This window comes from Moesziomyces antarcticus (assembly GCF_000747765.1).
Source record: "Moesziomyces antarcticus DNA, scaffold: scaffold_v10012, strain JCM 10317, whole genome shotgun sequence".
Classification (NCBI taxonomy): Eukaryota; Fungi; Basidiomycota; class Ustilaginomycetes; order Ustilaginales; family Ustilaginaceae; genus Moesziomyces; species Moesziomyces antarcticus.
Genome location: NW_014638998.1, coordinates 466,237 through 479,945, shown reverse-complemented (window position 1 = coordinate 479,945; position 13,709 = coordinate 466,237). Strand labels below are relative to the sequence as shown.

The 13,709-nt window shown below is 61.7% G+C and overlaps 5 protein-coding genes across 5 annotated transcripts in view; 3 read left to right on the top strand and 2 right to left on the bottom strand.

The window, feature by feature from the left end:
• Nucleotides 1–647, bottom strand: PAN0_012c4567 (peptidyl-prolyl cis-trans isomerase fkbp2-like protein; the record flags this gene model as incomplete). Its single annotated transcript, XM_014800104.1, has 4 exons — nucleotides 1–65; nucleotides 146–298; nucleotides 361–418; nucleotides 483–647. 4 exons carry the CDS (start codon nucleotides 645–647, stop codon nucleotides 1–3), a joined length of 441 nt encoding a protein of 146 aa, XP_014655590.1.
• A 190-nt stretch (nucleotides 648–837) lies between these two features.
• Nucleotides 838–1,584, top strand: PAN0_012d4566 (cwf15/Cwc15 cell cycle control protein; the record flags this gene model as incomplete). Its single annotated transcript, XM_014800103.1, has 1 exon — nucleotides 838–1,584. The coding sequence occupies one exon, from the start codon at nucleotides 838–840 to the stop codon at nucleotides 1,582–1,584; it is 747 nt and encodes a 248-aa protein (XP_014655589.1).
• Nucleotides 1,585–2,376: 792 nt separating this feature from the next.
• Nucleotides 2,377–7,447, bottom strand: PAN0_012c4565 (phosphatases II; the record flags this gene model as incomplete). The annotated part of the gene is made up of 3 exons (XM_014800102.1): nucleotides 2,377–6,597; nucleotides 6,705–7,029; nucleotides 7,293–7,447. 3 exons carry the CDS (start codon nucleotides 7,445–7,447, stop codon nucleotides 2,377–2,379), a joined length of 4,701 nt encoding a protein of 1,566 aa, XP_014655588.1.
• A 1,852-nt stretch (nucleotides 7,448–9,299) lies between these two features.
• PAN0_012d4564 (2-oxoglutarate dehydrogenase complex E1 component mitochondrial precursor) lies at nucleotides 9,300–12,502 on the top strand (the record flags this gene model as incomplete). The annotated part of the gene is made up of 2 exons (XM_014800101.1): nucleotides 9,300–9,725; nucleotides 9,809–12,502. The coding sequence occupies 2 exons, from the start codon at nucleotides 9,300–9,302 to the stop codon at nucleotides 12,500–12,502; spliced, it is 3,120 nt and encodes a 1,039-aa protein (XP_014655587.1).
• Nucleotides 12,503–13,103: 601 nt separating this feature from the next.
• The window catches only part of PAN0_012d4563 (uncharacterized protein), a gene marked incomplete at both ends in the record, with an annotated part of 2,527 nt that continues 1,921 nt past the window's right edge, over nucleotides 13,104–13,709 (top strand). Inside the window, 2 exons of the mRNA XM_014800100.1 lie at nucleotides 13,104–13,293; nucleotides 13,409–13,476. Of these exons, the coding sequence (XP_014655586.1) occupies nucleotides 13,104–13,293; nucleotides 13,409–13,476 (258 nt within the window). The remainder of the gene's footprint in view (nucleotides 13,294–13,408; nucleotides 13,477–13,709) is intronic.

Genomic DNA, 13,709 nt, shown 5'->3' with positions numbered 1-13,709 from the left:
TTACAGATCCGAATGGGCAGCCTTGCGAGCGGCCGCACGAGGTCCCTTGATCTCGAGCAACTCGACTGCCAAGTCCCAAAGCGACAGTTGGGGTTAGCATCTCGGCTCGCATGATCGTTCGATTTGGTGCGGGAGGAGAACTTACCCTCGAAGATGAGATGGGCGTTGGGCGGGATTGCACCGCCCGCGCCGCGCGCGCCGTATCCGTCCGAGGGCGGGATCTTGAGCTTTCGCTTCTCGCCCACGCACATGTCGCGCAGCCCCTTGTCCCAGCCCTTGATGACCTGGCCCGTTCCCACTGCACACTCCCCGACCTTGTCAGTACCTCTGCTCCTCATCCATGCTTGCACGGCCACTTACGTGTGAACTCGAACGGCTGACCGCGGTCGAGCGACGAGTCGAACTTGGTGCCATCCGCCTGTTGTCCCTCACAGCGTCAGTATGCATCTCCTGCGCACCAGGCGAATGGGTGGTTTACTTACGAGGGTTCCGGTGTAGTGCATGGCGAGCAAGTCGCCTGCTTGCGACTTGTCGTCGCACACCTCGGGGCGGAACTTGACGCCCACCTGGAGCTTATCGGGCAGACTCTCTGCTGCTGCTGCAACACCTGCCAGCGCTACAACTGCTGTTGCCAAGGTGAACTTCATCTTGATGTTGTGTGTGTGTGTGCGGGTGTATGGTGGTTGTGCGGAGAGTGTGTCCTGTGCGCACCGGCGCGGTCGGTGCGGGGGAGTCGACGTGGAGACTTGGAAAATTCCTATCGGCCGTTAAAACTCGCAGCTCACGAGGGTCTTTGACTCCACTTTGTATGGATGCAGAGTTTGGCAGCCGACCACCATGTCTGCACATCGTCCCACATTCGAAGCTGCCAAGGGGCGGGCGCCCTCTGCGCGCGAATCGCAGCAGGTGTCGCTGCGTCACATCCCCGCACAGACCAAACTCAAGTTCCGAACTCCAGCTGCCGATGCGCCGCGTCGAGACCTCAAGCGCGAGTTGCAGCTCGCCGAATGGACCGCCACCAATCGCAAGCGCGCCAAACAGGGGCTCGATGCCCTACCCCCTCCCACCACCGAATCGCAAGGCGACGATGCAGGAGAGAGTAGGCAAACTGCGCTAGCTCTCGCGTTGGAACTGGATCAAGACAGCGAAAGCGAAGCCGAAGGTTCTGCCTCCCATCACGACGCCGACGACAAAGAAGATAGTGAGGAGGAAGAGGAAGAGGAGGAGGAGGACGAGAGTGAAGAGGAGAGTGAGGATGAGCAAGCAGCGCTGCTGCGCGAACTCGAGAAGATCAAGGCGGAACGAGCCGCCGAAGCCGCACGACGGGCCGCGTCGGCAGCAGCAGCCGACCAGCTCTCGCGCGACGACGAAATCGCAGCAGGCAATCCACTGCTCAACCTCCGGTCCGCCATGGCATCCAGCACAGCCGGCAAAGCTCAAGACTTTGGCGTGCAGCGCAGATGGGACGACGACGTCATCTTCAAGAACCAAGCCGCTCCTCGCTCCTCCGGCGCGCAGGGATTCGTCAATGATCTTTCGCGTTCAGAGTTCCATAAAAAGTTCATGAACCGTTACATCAAGTAGTCCGTCCACCTTTCGCCCGCTCTTTGTATCATCATCCCGTCGCAGCTTGTACTAGTATTGTCAATTCGAAGCGCATCTTTGTATCCTTGCTTGAGCTAGTGTTGGCTACTCAAGCGCCTGGCTTGGCAGCATTCTATTCTCTCTTGTGCAGTGGGTGGTCGCGCTGCAAGTTCGAGTTCGAGCATGTGTGCACAGCAGTCTCGGCTCACGACCGAGCAGCGTCGACTTGCGAGCGCTTCTTGACGTCGACCCCATGGAGGCCGGATCGGAGGTGAGGTAGCGCGGCTGCAAGCCAGGCGAGAGCACAGCGCGGGACGAGCATGCAGCGAGCCGCACAAGTCGAACCCACAGTCCCTGTTTAAGATATACGGAGTGCTCGATCGAGGTGCATCTGAATGCTCGGAATAGCATGCTGGGCTGTATACAGGACGAGCTGTCTTTGCCCATCCGACATTATGCCCTGGCCCAAGCAACTTTCGACTGTAGGTCAGCATGAGTTTCAAGCAGTTTGACGGACGGTGCACGAGCCTGTGTCCAAGCTGTCCACAATCTCAAGCTGCGTGTCCCGCTGTACCGCACTGCAGCGCAAAGCTGATCCAGTCGATCGGCTCGCTGAGCCCCAATCCCCACAAAGCGTCTGCTCAACCGTCAAGCTTCATGAACCTCTCTCCCATCACGCTACTCCGATCCACACGTTCGCAAGTATAGTTGCAGAAAAAAAGAACAATGCAGATTCCGGTTCTACATGCAAAGGAAGAAAAGGTGTCTCGAGTGCAAATGCCAACAGCGGCTCTAATGAACGCCCTCGCGCTCAAGATCAGCCAACAAACCCGCAAGCACGGCCGAGTAGACAAAGACAAACTGCCTGCCCGTTTGGATGAGCGACATTCTCTGCTCGCGCACCGTCTCGACCGTGGTCTTGACGAGGTCAACTCCCTCGACATACGCCTGGTCGGCAGCCTTTTGCGGCGAAGCGCCGTCGTGCTTCAGCGCGCTCGTCAGTCGGACGTTGTCCTTGGCCACCAACACCTGAGGTTCGGCGGCGGTATCGGCGACCGAGGTCATGGACGCACTCGTGCTCGGCGTACCCGTCAGCGCATCAAACGACCCCGACCCAGCAGAGTCGCTTGCCGACATGCTCTCTCCACGCGCCGCTCCAAAGCCAAACGAGTTGCTGCTCGCCACGTCAAAAGGCGTCGGCTCATTGCTGCCCGTAATCGTCGAGGTCGACTGATCGCCCGCTGCACTCGGCCCGTTGGTGTCGGCCTGACCCGCTTCGTCGCCCTGCGAGCTCTGGCTCAGAGCAAGCTCAAAAGGGTTCATGGCAGACAGAAGCGCCTCTTCGATCGACCTCGAGCCGCCATCGGCCACAGCGCCGGTCGTAGGCGAAAGGCCGTTGGCACTCGACAGACGCGAATGCACGCCTGCCGCCGACGAAAACGACGACCTCGCCGAGCCACCGCCATGGAACGACGGCGTCGAAACCTCTGAAAACGGCGACGACGCCTGCCTCCATGCATCCGAAGACAGGTGCGGCGGCAGCTGCAGCGCACCGCCGCCGCGCGTGGGCGAGTGCAGCTTCAATCCCGCCCCGTCTCCCTCCTGCTTGGGCGAAGCCACGGCACTCGCGGCCGAGTCGTTGCTGCCGCCAGAATGCATGGCGCTGGCGCGCAACTTGCCCATGGCGGCCGCGTTGAACTTGAAGGTGGGCGAGCTGAACGGGTTGATGAATCCGCTCGGTCCTGCCGCACTCTCACCAGCTTGGGCCTGCGCCTCCGGCGCCAGCTGCTGGCTGATTCCGCCCGCACTGCGCTGGCTGCCCAGGCTGCTGCTGAGGTTGCTCGCAGCGTCGATGCCGGAGCTGCTCTCGTTGGACCTAGACCTGAACATGGGCGGTGGCGAGCTCAGATCGCGGCCGAAGCTCGAGCCTCCATGCGTGCTGCCCATGTCGATGTCCATGCCCGTCGGCGACAGTTCGCGCTTTAAGCTGCGCCTCGGCGTTCGCGGGAAGCGATCGCCCAGTGGCGACGAAGCTGGCGCCATCTCGACCTCGGGCGTGGCATCGGCAGCAGCCGCAACTGCGCCACCAGCACCTGCAAGCGCGTTCTCCCACGCGGGAGGCTCGGGCACCTGGGAGGGGTCGACACGGCCAGTGGCAGCGAGCTTCTGACGGCGACGCACTCTGCGGAGCGCGTCGAGCGTGGCATCGATCACGATGTAGGCGCCCGTGCGACCGACACCTGCGGAGCAATGCACGACCATGGGACCAGCTGTGCCGGTCCTTCCGCGCGAAACTGCGTTGCGCACATCGGCGTCCGCTGCGTTCTGCGCGCCCGCGGCCATGTCGATGAGCAAGAGCAGCGACTCGGGCGTCTCTGGAATGTGGTAGTCCGGCCAGGCGATGTACTGAAGCTGGATTACCCTGCGCGGCTCGGCGTGCGGCTCGGCGAGATTTTTGAGCAGGAATGTCCTGCGTACCGTTGTGGGTTCTCGCTTGGCGGCCGAAGCGGAGTGATGCTGCGGCTGAGACGGCATGGAGGGGAAGAGCGCGCCGCCCTGATCCGCGCTGCTGCCAAGCACGCCCTCGCACTCGTCGGAGCGCATCTTGTTGCCTTGCTGGTCGAGCACGATCTCTTCGAGCTTGGTGAGGCGGATGTGGTCGCCGTATTGGGAGGCGAGCCAGTAGGGATGGCTCTGGAGGCGGCCGCTCTCGTGCTCGCGGGTGAGCATGACGATGACGCGGCTGTTCTGCTCCCATACGGCGGTCCAGAAAGCGTCAAAGGTGCTGGGCAGCGGTGCCTGCGTGGCGATGTAGCGGCGTTGACTGCCGAGCTGCTGGGGCGGCTGGACGAAGGAGGCGTTGAGGTAGTCGGAGCCGGAATCGTGCGCCGATTGAGGCTTGCTGAGGCGCACGCGGGAGTGCTCGTAGGTCCAGATATTGTTGTAGCGGTTGTCGGCGCCTCGCTCGAGCGCGGCTGCAATGCTGAAGGGGAAAGCGTGCGATCTGGCGTCGAGATGGCGCACGCCAAGCGAGGGCTTCTGCATGGCCGCAGCCTGGGCGGCGGCAAAGTCCTTGGCGCGCGGATCGCAGTCAGACTCTGCCGAGTGCTGTTGCATGGTGGCGATGAGACGGTTCTGCTCAGCCTTTTCGATGTCGAAAAATGCCTGTGCGAGGGCGAGGGCGCGGTCGGCAGGAGGGAGGCGCACGAGCTTCTGCAGGAACGGTGGCAGCTCGCTGACCTGCACATCGGACATGGAGGGCAGATCCATGGGGATCTTTTCGGTGATGCCGTGCTGCAGTTCTCTGTTTTGACGGATGTTGTCGAAGAATGGGTTGGCACATGCAGCCGCAGCCCGATTGGGGCCTTTGGCCTCGGGATCATTGGTGCCGGATTGCGACTGGCCCTGCTGGTGAGAAGCGAGGTTGAACTGGAGCGAGCCTGTAGCGGCACGGTTTGCACCCTCTTTGGCAGGCGAGGTGTTGCTGCCTGGCCAGCCGGCGACGGTGCTCTGTGTTTGGAAAGCCTCTTTAGGCAGACCGCGTGGCTGAACGAGAGACTGTCGAGCTTCGGCGTCAATGGGGCTGGTGGCGGCAGGCGATGCTGTGATACCGTTGAGCTTGAGCGTAGGCGGTAGCCTCATGCGAGCATCTGAACCGCTTCGGGACAGCGCGGGCTTAGGTGCTGCAGCTGCGCCTGCATCTTGGTGCTCTGCTGTCCTGGAGAGGGCGGCCGAGTCGATAAAGTCCTTGGCACGCTTTGAGCGAGCGAGCTTGTTGAAACCTCCGACGAGCCAGCAAAGTTCGCCTGCGAAACCTGCGGCTTCGAACTTCTTGAGGACGCCGATGAGGCAAGGGCCGCCGCCGCCGGCGGTAGCGTTTCCGGTGCCGTCGATGCGGGAGGTGTCCGTGTCGAGGACGATGATCTTTGTGATGCCGGGTTCGTCGGGCAGGCTGATGGTGGCGCCACGCTTGCGTACTGCGTCGATGGAAGCTTGGGATGCGTCTGGCTTCGGCTTGAGCGGGCCCTTGCGCCAGCGCATGAAGCGACGACGGTCGGCGATGCTGCCGAGCATCTCGTCTTCGATGCGTTCGACGGTGATGGCGGGACGCTTGAGCAAGGTGCTGGGAGCACAGATGTTGATGCTGGAGACGACGCGTGCGGTGGAGAAGGAGGTGGAAGGACGGATGTCGAGGATGAGCACGTCGTCCGGAGCGTCGGCGGCTGAAGACGACATCGAATGGGCGGGGGATGCTGAGGAAGCGGCGGCGGCGGCGGCGGCGGCGGCGGCGGCGTTTGATTGCTTCCATGAAGGCGGATTGAGCGTGTCTGCGAGCGCATCTACGTCGAGAGCTTTGAACTTTGTGAGGTCATCTGTGGAGGAGCTAGCTCTTGGGTTGACGGATGAGGTTGAGGAGGAAGAAGGAAGAGGCAGAGATGCGCTGGAGGAGAGTGCGCCCTTGAGTCTAGCGGAAAGATTGAGGTGGGTGCGTGAATGGGAAGCTGCTGGTGAAGGCGAAGCGGTCGAGGCCATCTTTTTGGGGACGGAGGTGGCGTTTGCTGCTGGGGTGGGGGGGACGCCGAGACGACCGATTTGGAATCGGTCTGGCAACGCGGTGGTCATGCCGCCGTCTGGGAAGAGCTTGGCCCAAGGGTGAGGATCTGGGTCGGCATCGTTGTGATGTGCGGAAGCGGTGGAGTGTGATGGGACGCGCGCACCGGAGGCCGAGACGAGAGGGGTGGCGAGTGCAAAGGGACTGGCGATGCGAACCGCGCCTGGATTGGGCGCGTTGGGATCCGGGACGTGGATGGCAGCAAAGTAGTCTGGCTCTGCGTTGTTGGTTGTGGCGGCGGCGGAAGGTGGATTTGACATGCGTGATGTGTTGGCGGAAGCGGTAGAAGAGGAAGAGGAGGAGGAGGAGGAGGAGGAGGAGCCAAAGTTGAGCGAGGGCAAGAGGGAGCGCCTCGATTTTGTCTTTGTGGCTGATTCTGGTGGTTGGGTGGACATCATGATCTGTGGCGGGCAAGCGAGCGCGGAGGGAGAGTCTATGATTGCGAACGAGCTGGATTATATAAGTTGCAGATTGCGAGGTTGGACTGGGTGTACGATCACGAGCGCACCATGACGCTGATGGAAGCAGAGACGGTGGGACTGGTGATCAAAGCATGGTCGATGTAGCCTGGCGATAGATGGTGTAGGGGGACTTGGAGGGTGCGTACGAGCAAGGCGGATGCGGATGCGGTGTAGAAGACAGTTTGGTTGGTGGGCTTGGACGCAGAAGGTAAGGAAGTGTACAGTCGAGGCGAAGCGCGGGGGTGCAAGTGCAGCGAGGCGAAGAAGTGCGGTGGTGGTGGTGGCGATGTGGGTTGGATGAGGCGACGGTCGGTGGAGGTGGGCTGCGGAGAAGGCAGGAACGGCGAGTAGGAAGGTAGCGAGCCAAGTTGGCTGGCAGGCAGGCAGACGGCAGTCTAAAAAGCTGATGGCGCCATGGCGACACAGAGAGACAGAGAGAGAGACAGAGGGCGCCGCCGACTGAGGTCACTCGACCCGGAGCACGCTCGACTCGACTCGCCTCGAGCCGAAACCGCACAATTACGCTTTGCTGCCGCTGCCGCTGCTGTGTCAAAGTGGAGTGAAATTCAGCGATGGTTTCGGCACACTGCTCTGCTGTCGCTTTTGCTGTCAACGCTGCGCAAACTCAGCCGCACCCGTCGTCGCCAAACGGTATGACTGCGCAATGCGGGGGAAGGAGCAAGGCATATCTCATGACGATCCAGCATCCGACGCCGGCAGCTGTGTGGACGCGATAGACGCCGCCCGTTTGTTGAGCGCTGATGGAGCGCTGCTGAGGCGGGGCCCGCATGCAGGATTGCGCACTCGACCCACGCTTCGCGCGCGCGCCTCAACAATATCCCAAAAATACTCGTCACCACTTGTCGCCTCGGCAGCCAGTCAGCTGGCCAGCGAGCAACAACAAAGAGGACCCTTGCAAGCCAAGCCAAGACAAGCTCGAGGGCCCCCAGCTTGGAACCTGCACTCCGGTCTCAAGGCGTCGGTTTCTGTCTCGAGGTGTTCCTGCCTCCCATAACTGAGCGCCATACCAACGACGCAGGGCGGGATCGCGCCAGACGCGCAACGACGTCAAACCGCACAGCACCCACTCTTGGCCCCTTGCAACTGTAAGTTATGTCGCGCATGCACTCGAGTGACAGCCATCCACACTCGTGACTGATCGCCTAGAGCGTGTCGTTGTTGAGCCATCTATCTTTCTTCTGCTGAGCGGCGGAACGGATCATCGTGAACGTTGCTTCGAGACTTCCTCGTAGGAGCTACTACAAACAGGCGACATCATCGACGTCAAGCCAACGGTCAACCCGTCGAGTCAGGGCGTCCAGGCCCACCACATGGCATCGCTTGTCCCCGTGTTTTGCAGCTCAGCATGGCCACGTCTGACAGTGACGGCAAGTTTCAGCCATGACGTAAGGTGGGGCGTCGCCTCGAAAGACTGAGCCGGCGCTAAGCTTCAAAATCTGACAATGTGAGCACTATTTCGTGCGAGACTTATTATTAATTTGTTAGTTAACACAAGGTCTTACACTTCTAAAATGGACGCCGACGACATCGGCACCGCCCCATCGGACCAGCTCCATTAAATGGGCGCTCCCGATGCATACTATAGACGAGACCCTACGGTGTGACTTGGCATCGGCTTGCTATGACAAAGTACTCGTCGCTGGCTCAGCTTCAAACTCGAGTAGGGCCGGGCCAGGCGTGGGGGAAGCAAGGCGGATCTCTCCGTGCCTTTGACGCCGAGGTTCGAATTTGGCGCGCTGTGATTTGCTCGTCGCAGCGTAGCGCCGTGATCGGCGCGCGCCCGCTCCTCAACCCTTCGAGGCTTGGTGTAGGGCCCATTGGCATCGGCTCCAAGCGTCCGAAAGCCGAACCTCGCCGCGCCTCCGCTCCCCGATGCAAAGGATGTGGCAGATGCTCAGGCCTTCGCTCGCGCCCGGACGGAATACTCCGATGCGAAGGCTTTGGGCCCTCCGATGTCCGCCAGCTGAGCCATGGAGCTAGGTGCGGCCCCACATGACTTGTTGGCAACACCGGCGAATTGCGGTCTTAATCGTCCAGTCGACTGCACCACAACGCTTGTTTCCGTGACCACCGGCCTTGCAAGAGAGAGCCTTTGACCGGTCCACTCTGCCACGATCAACACACACACACACGCACACACGCACGACCCAAATCGAAGAAAAAAAGAAACAGAAAAAAAAACAAAAGAGCCAGCTGCTGAGCCCGTGGCGGCTGAACTTTTCCGCAAATTCCCAGAAAAGCCAAACCCTTCTTCCTCGTCGAGGCTTCGCTGCTCGTTCCGCCTTTTCCAGGGTTCGGCGCCAGCAGAGCCAGTCAAAGCCAGTTCAAAGCGCCGACCAGTCACGTCGCATCGCATCGCATCAATCGGCCAAAAACGCGCGCCAAATTCAGTGCGGAAGACAGAGAGAGAGCGGGAGCGCAAGAGGAAGAGGAAGCATTGGCAGCGCTCCTGTTGGTCCCTCCACAAGTCCGTCTCGGAGAGCGAGAGAGAGCGAGAGAGAGCGAGTGACAGTGTCCGCCCCGTGGCACGCCACCTTGCCCTCCTACCTTCACCCTCGACCTCAACACCATCAGGCCTAGCTTGTCGTTAGGCTACCAACACCCCTCTCCGCCTCGTCAGCATGCTGCGAAGCATCACCTCCCGATCCATGCCCCGTGCGGCTTGGAGGGCCTCCACCCTTCCATCCGCCTCGGCTCGCATCGCAAAGCCAACCGCTTTCACCGCTTCGCTCAGGCATTACCAGTCCTCCTCAAAATCCGAACAGGCCAGCCCCGCGCCCGCAAAGCCCAGCGCTCCCACCGGCTCCGACACCTTCATCAACACCACAAACGCCTACTACGCCGAAGAGATGCACAAGCTCTGGAAGCAGGACCGCTCCTCCGTACACGCATCCTGGGACGTCTACTTTAGCGGCCTCGCAAAGGGCCTCCCCTCCGAGCAGGCCTACCGCGCTCCGCCCACCCTCATGCCCCTCCCCATGGAGGCTCCCCCCGTCGACGTCTCCGGCTTCTCCGGTTCCACCCAGGCCGTCGATGACCACCTCAAGGTATGCCCGCTCCTCTCCGCTCTCTCACGCGTCCTCATCGCTCGACACTGACGCACTTCTCTTCTGCTTTTCGCTACACACAGCTCCAGCTCCTCGTCCGTGCCTACCAGGTGCGCGGCCACCGCATCGCCCGCCTCGACCCCCTCGGCATCCTCGACCCCGACCTCGACCCCAACGTCCCCGAGGAACTCAAGATCGAGCACTACGGTTGGTCCGAGTCCGACCTCGACCGCAAGATGCGCCTCGGTCCCGGCCTCCTCCCCAACTTTGTCGACTCGGGCATCCAGGAGCTCACCATCCGCGAGATCATCGACGCCTGCAAGCGCATGTACTGCGGCTCCATCGGCGTGCAGTACGTACACATCCCCGACCGCGAAAAGTGCGACTGGCTCCGCAAGCGCATCGAGACCCCCGAACCCTTCAAGTACTCGGTCGAGGAGAAGCGCACCATCCTCGACCGCTTGATCTGGTCCGACTCCTTTGAGCGCTTCATCGCTTCCAAGTACCCCAACGAGAAGCGCTTCGGCCTCGAGGGCGGCGAGTCGCTCATCCCCGGTGTAAAGACGCTCATCGACCGCTCCGTCGAGCACGGCGTAGAGAGCGTCACCATCGGCATGCCTCACCGTGGCCGTCTCAACATCCTCGCAAACGTCATCCGCAGGCCCATCGAGGGCATCCTCCACCAGTTCGCCGGCAAGGAGGACGACGGCGAGGGCGGCGGAGACGTAAAGTACCACCTCGGCGCCAACTACGTCCGCCCCACCCCTTCGGGCAAGAAGGTCGCCCTCTCCCTCGTCGCCAACCCCTCCCATCTCGAGGCAGAGGACCCCGTCGTGCTCGGCAAGACGCGTGCCCTTCAGGACTTCGCCAAGGACTCGGAGCACAAGACCTCCATGGCGCTCCTCATGCACGGTGACGCCGCTTTCGCCGGTCAGGGTGTCGTGTACGAGACCATGGGCATGTACAACCTGCCTTACTACGCCACCGGCGGTACCGTCCACATCGTCGTCAACAACCAGATCGGCTTCACCACCGACCCGCGCTTCGCTCGCTCCACCCCTTACCCCTCGGACATTGCCAAGTCCATCGACGCTCCCATCTTCCACGTCAACGGCGACGACGTCGAGGCCGTCACCTTTGTCTCGCAGCTCGCCGCAGACTGGCGCGCCACCTTCAAGAAGGACGTCGTCATCGACCTCGTCTGCTACCGTCGCCACGGCCACAACGAGACCGACCAGCCCTCCTTCACCCAGCCACGCATGTACGCCGCCATCGCAAAGCAGGACCCCACCCTCACAAAGTACGCCGCTCGCCTCGTCGAGGAGGGCAGCTTCACAAAGTCCGACATCGAGGAGCACCAGAAGTGGGTCTGGGGCATGCTCGAGGAGGCCTTTGACAAGAGCAAAAACTACCAAACCGAGGAGCGCGAGTGGCTCTCCAGCGCCTGGGAGGGCTTCCCCTCGCCCAAGGAGCTCCGCGAGCAGATCCTCGACCACAAGGACACCGGTGTCAAGGAGGAAACGCTCAAGCACATCGGCAAGACCGTCTCCACCTACCCGGAAGACTTTACCGTCCACCGCAACCTCGGCCGCATCCTCAAGACGCGTCTCAAGACCGTCGACGAGGGCAAGAACATCGACATGAGCACCGGTGAGGCGCTCGCCTTTGGTTCGCTCGCCCTCGAGGGCAACTACGTCCGTCTCTCCGGCCAGGATGTCGAGCGCGGCACCTTCTCCCAGAGGCACTCGGTGCTCCACGACCAGGAGAACGAGGGCACCTACACCCCGCTCCAGCACGTCGGCGAGGGCCAGGCGCCGTTCGTGGTCTGCAACTCGTCGCTCTCCGAGTTCGGCTGCATGGGCTTCGAGCTCGGCTTCTCCCTCGTCTCGCCCCAGAACCTCACCATCTGGGAGGCCCAGTTCGGTGACTTTGCCAACAACGCCCAGTGCATCATCGACCAGTTCATCGCCTCGGGCGAGCGCAAGTGGCTCCAGCGCACCGGCCTCGTCCTCAACCTGCCCCACGGCTACGACGGCCAGGGTCCCGAGCACTCGTCCGCCAGGATCGAGAGGTTCCTTCAGCTCTGCGACGACCATCCCTTCCGCTTCCCTACACCCGAGAAGAGCAACAGGCAGCACCAGGACAGCAACATGGCCGTCGTCTACTGCACCACCCCCGCCAACTACTTCCACGTGCTCAGGAGGCAGGTCCACCGCGAGTTCCGCAAGCCGCTCGTCAACTTCTTCTCCAAGAGTCTCCTGCGTCACCCCGAGGCCAGGTCCAACCTCGAGGACTTCCTCCCCGGTACTGGCTTCCAGAGGTTCATCCCTGAGCCGCATGCCAACGAGGGCAAGGACGAGCTGGTTGCACCGGACCAGATCAAGCGTCACATCCTGACGTTTGGTCAGACCTACTTTGCGCTGCTCAACCACAGGCGCGAGAACAACATCAAGGACGTGGCGATCAGCAGGATCGAGCAGCTTTCGCCGCTTCACTACGAGGCGATCGTTCAGGCGCTCGACAAGTACCCCAACGCCGACCTCGTCTTCTGCCAGGAGGAGCCCCTCAACAACGGTGCCTGGAGCTACGTCCAGCCCAGGCTCAGGACCGCCTGCAGGCATACCCAGCACCACAAGAACGACATTGTCATCCTCGCCAGCAGACCCCCCAGCTCCTCCGTCGCAACCGGCTCCAAGGTCGCTCACAAGGCAGAAGTCGAGGCGTATCTTCGCGACGCCTTCGACCTCAACCGCAAGGCCTCCGACGAGGGTCTCTAAACTACTTCACTTCTGTTTCGATAGCTCCCACCCGCATGTAGATGGGGCCGAGTCGTCTTTCTCCAATTTGATCTTTCGTTTTGGTTCCTGTAGCGAAAAGTGTGTGTTGCAGGTGATGTGGTGTGCGGACGTTGCCCGTGTGTGGTCGGAGGTATCTTTCCCGCAGATGAAATAGTGAGGTGGGTGCGAGAGCAGGGATCTGGATGTCGAGACGCAGCTTCTGGGAGACGCTGCGTCTGGACGGCAGCACGCGACGCGACAGGTCGAGCATCATCGGCGACAGCTCGAGCACCATTGCCGGAATCATGACCTCGCGCGTGTCGATTTGCAGCGTCGCGGAGGCGGGTTAGGCAGCGAGGCGCCGGCAGATCCTTCGAGCAGTAGCGGCGGGGGCGCGAATCGCGTCCTCGCCGAGACCTCAAGGAGCCGCTCGCCACGCACGACGACGACTCAACAAGTCGGGTGGCACGGTTGAATCGCTGCGTCGACAAGCGTCCGGGCAAAGCAAGGGCGCGTCGGTGGCTCAGAGCGGCTTATTGGCTCCGAGGTCCCGGCTGCCATTGGATACGACCTTTGGAGGCTCAAGCTAGTTTCCCCCGACATGATCGTCAACTTCGAGCACCTCCGACCGTGCTACCAGCACTGGCTGCCTCGATTGACCGACAAGACAGACGGCGACTTCATCGAGGAGGCCTACAATTTTCTTGGCGGCGAGTCGTTCGATCCGTCCGCCCCGCTCGCCAGCAGCTCTAACGCGCTCATCGAGGTGGCCGATTCACCGCGCAGCCCCGGTCGGCGTTGCTCGCCCCGTCCTGGCCGCCGATGCATGTGCGGCATCAGCACATCATTAACCGCCTCCGGCGCCACACGCTTGGCTTGGCTCGCCCGCGCGCCCGTCCTCCGCAGCAGCAGGGGCGCGCTCGATCCTTCAAGGAGAGCGCATTGCTCCACGCCACATCGATCCACGCCAATGGGTCCGGCGTCGCGCTGAGCCCTTATCTGGGCAAGTCCTCTGTGCACGGCAATCACCATGCTCATCCGTATCCACACCACCATCAGCATCTTGCAACAACAGTATGACGGCCTGGATAATCTGAAGTGGATTTGTGTATAACCTCTTTGAGGCGTATAGCGGTGAGCTTGCAGAGAGCCTTTGCACTCAATAACGAGAAGAGTCTGACAGAGCTGCCCAGGGGCGGAAGAAAGG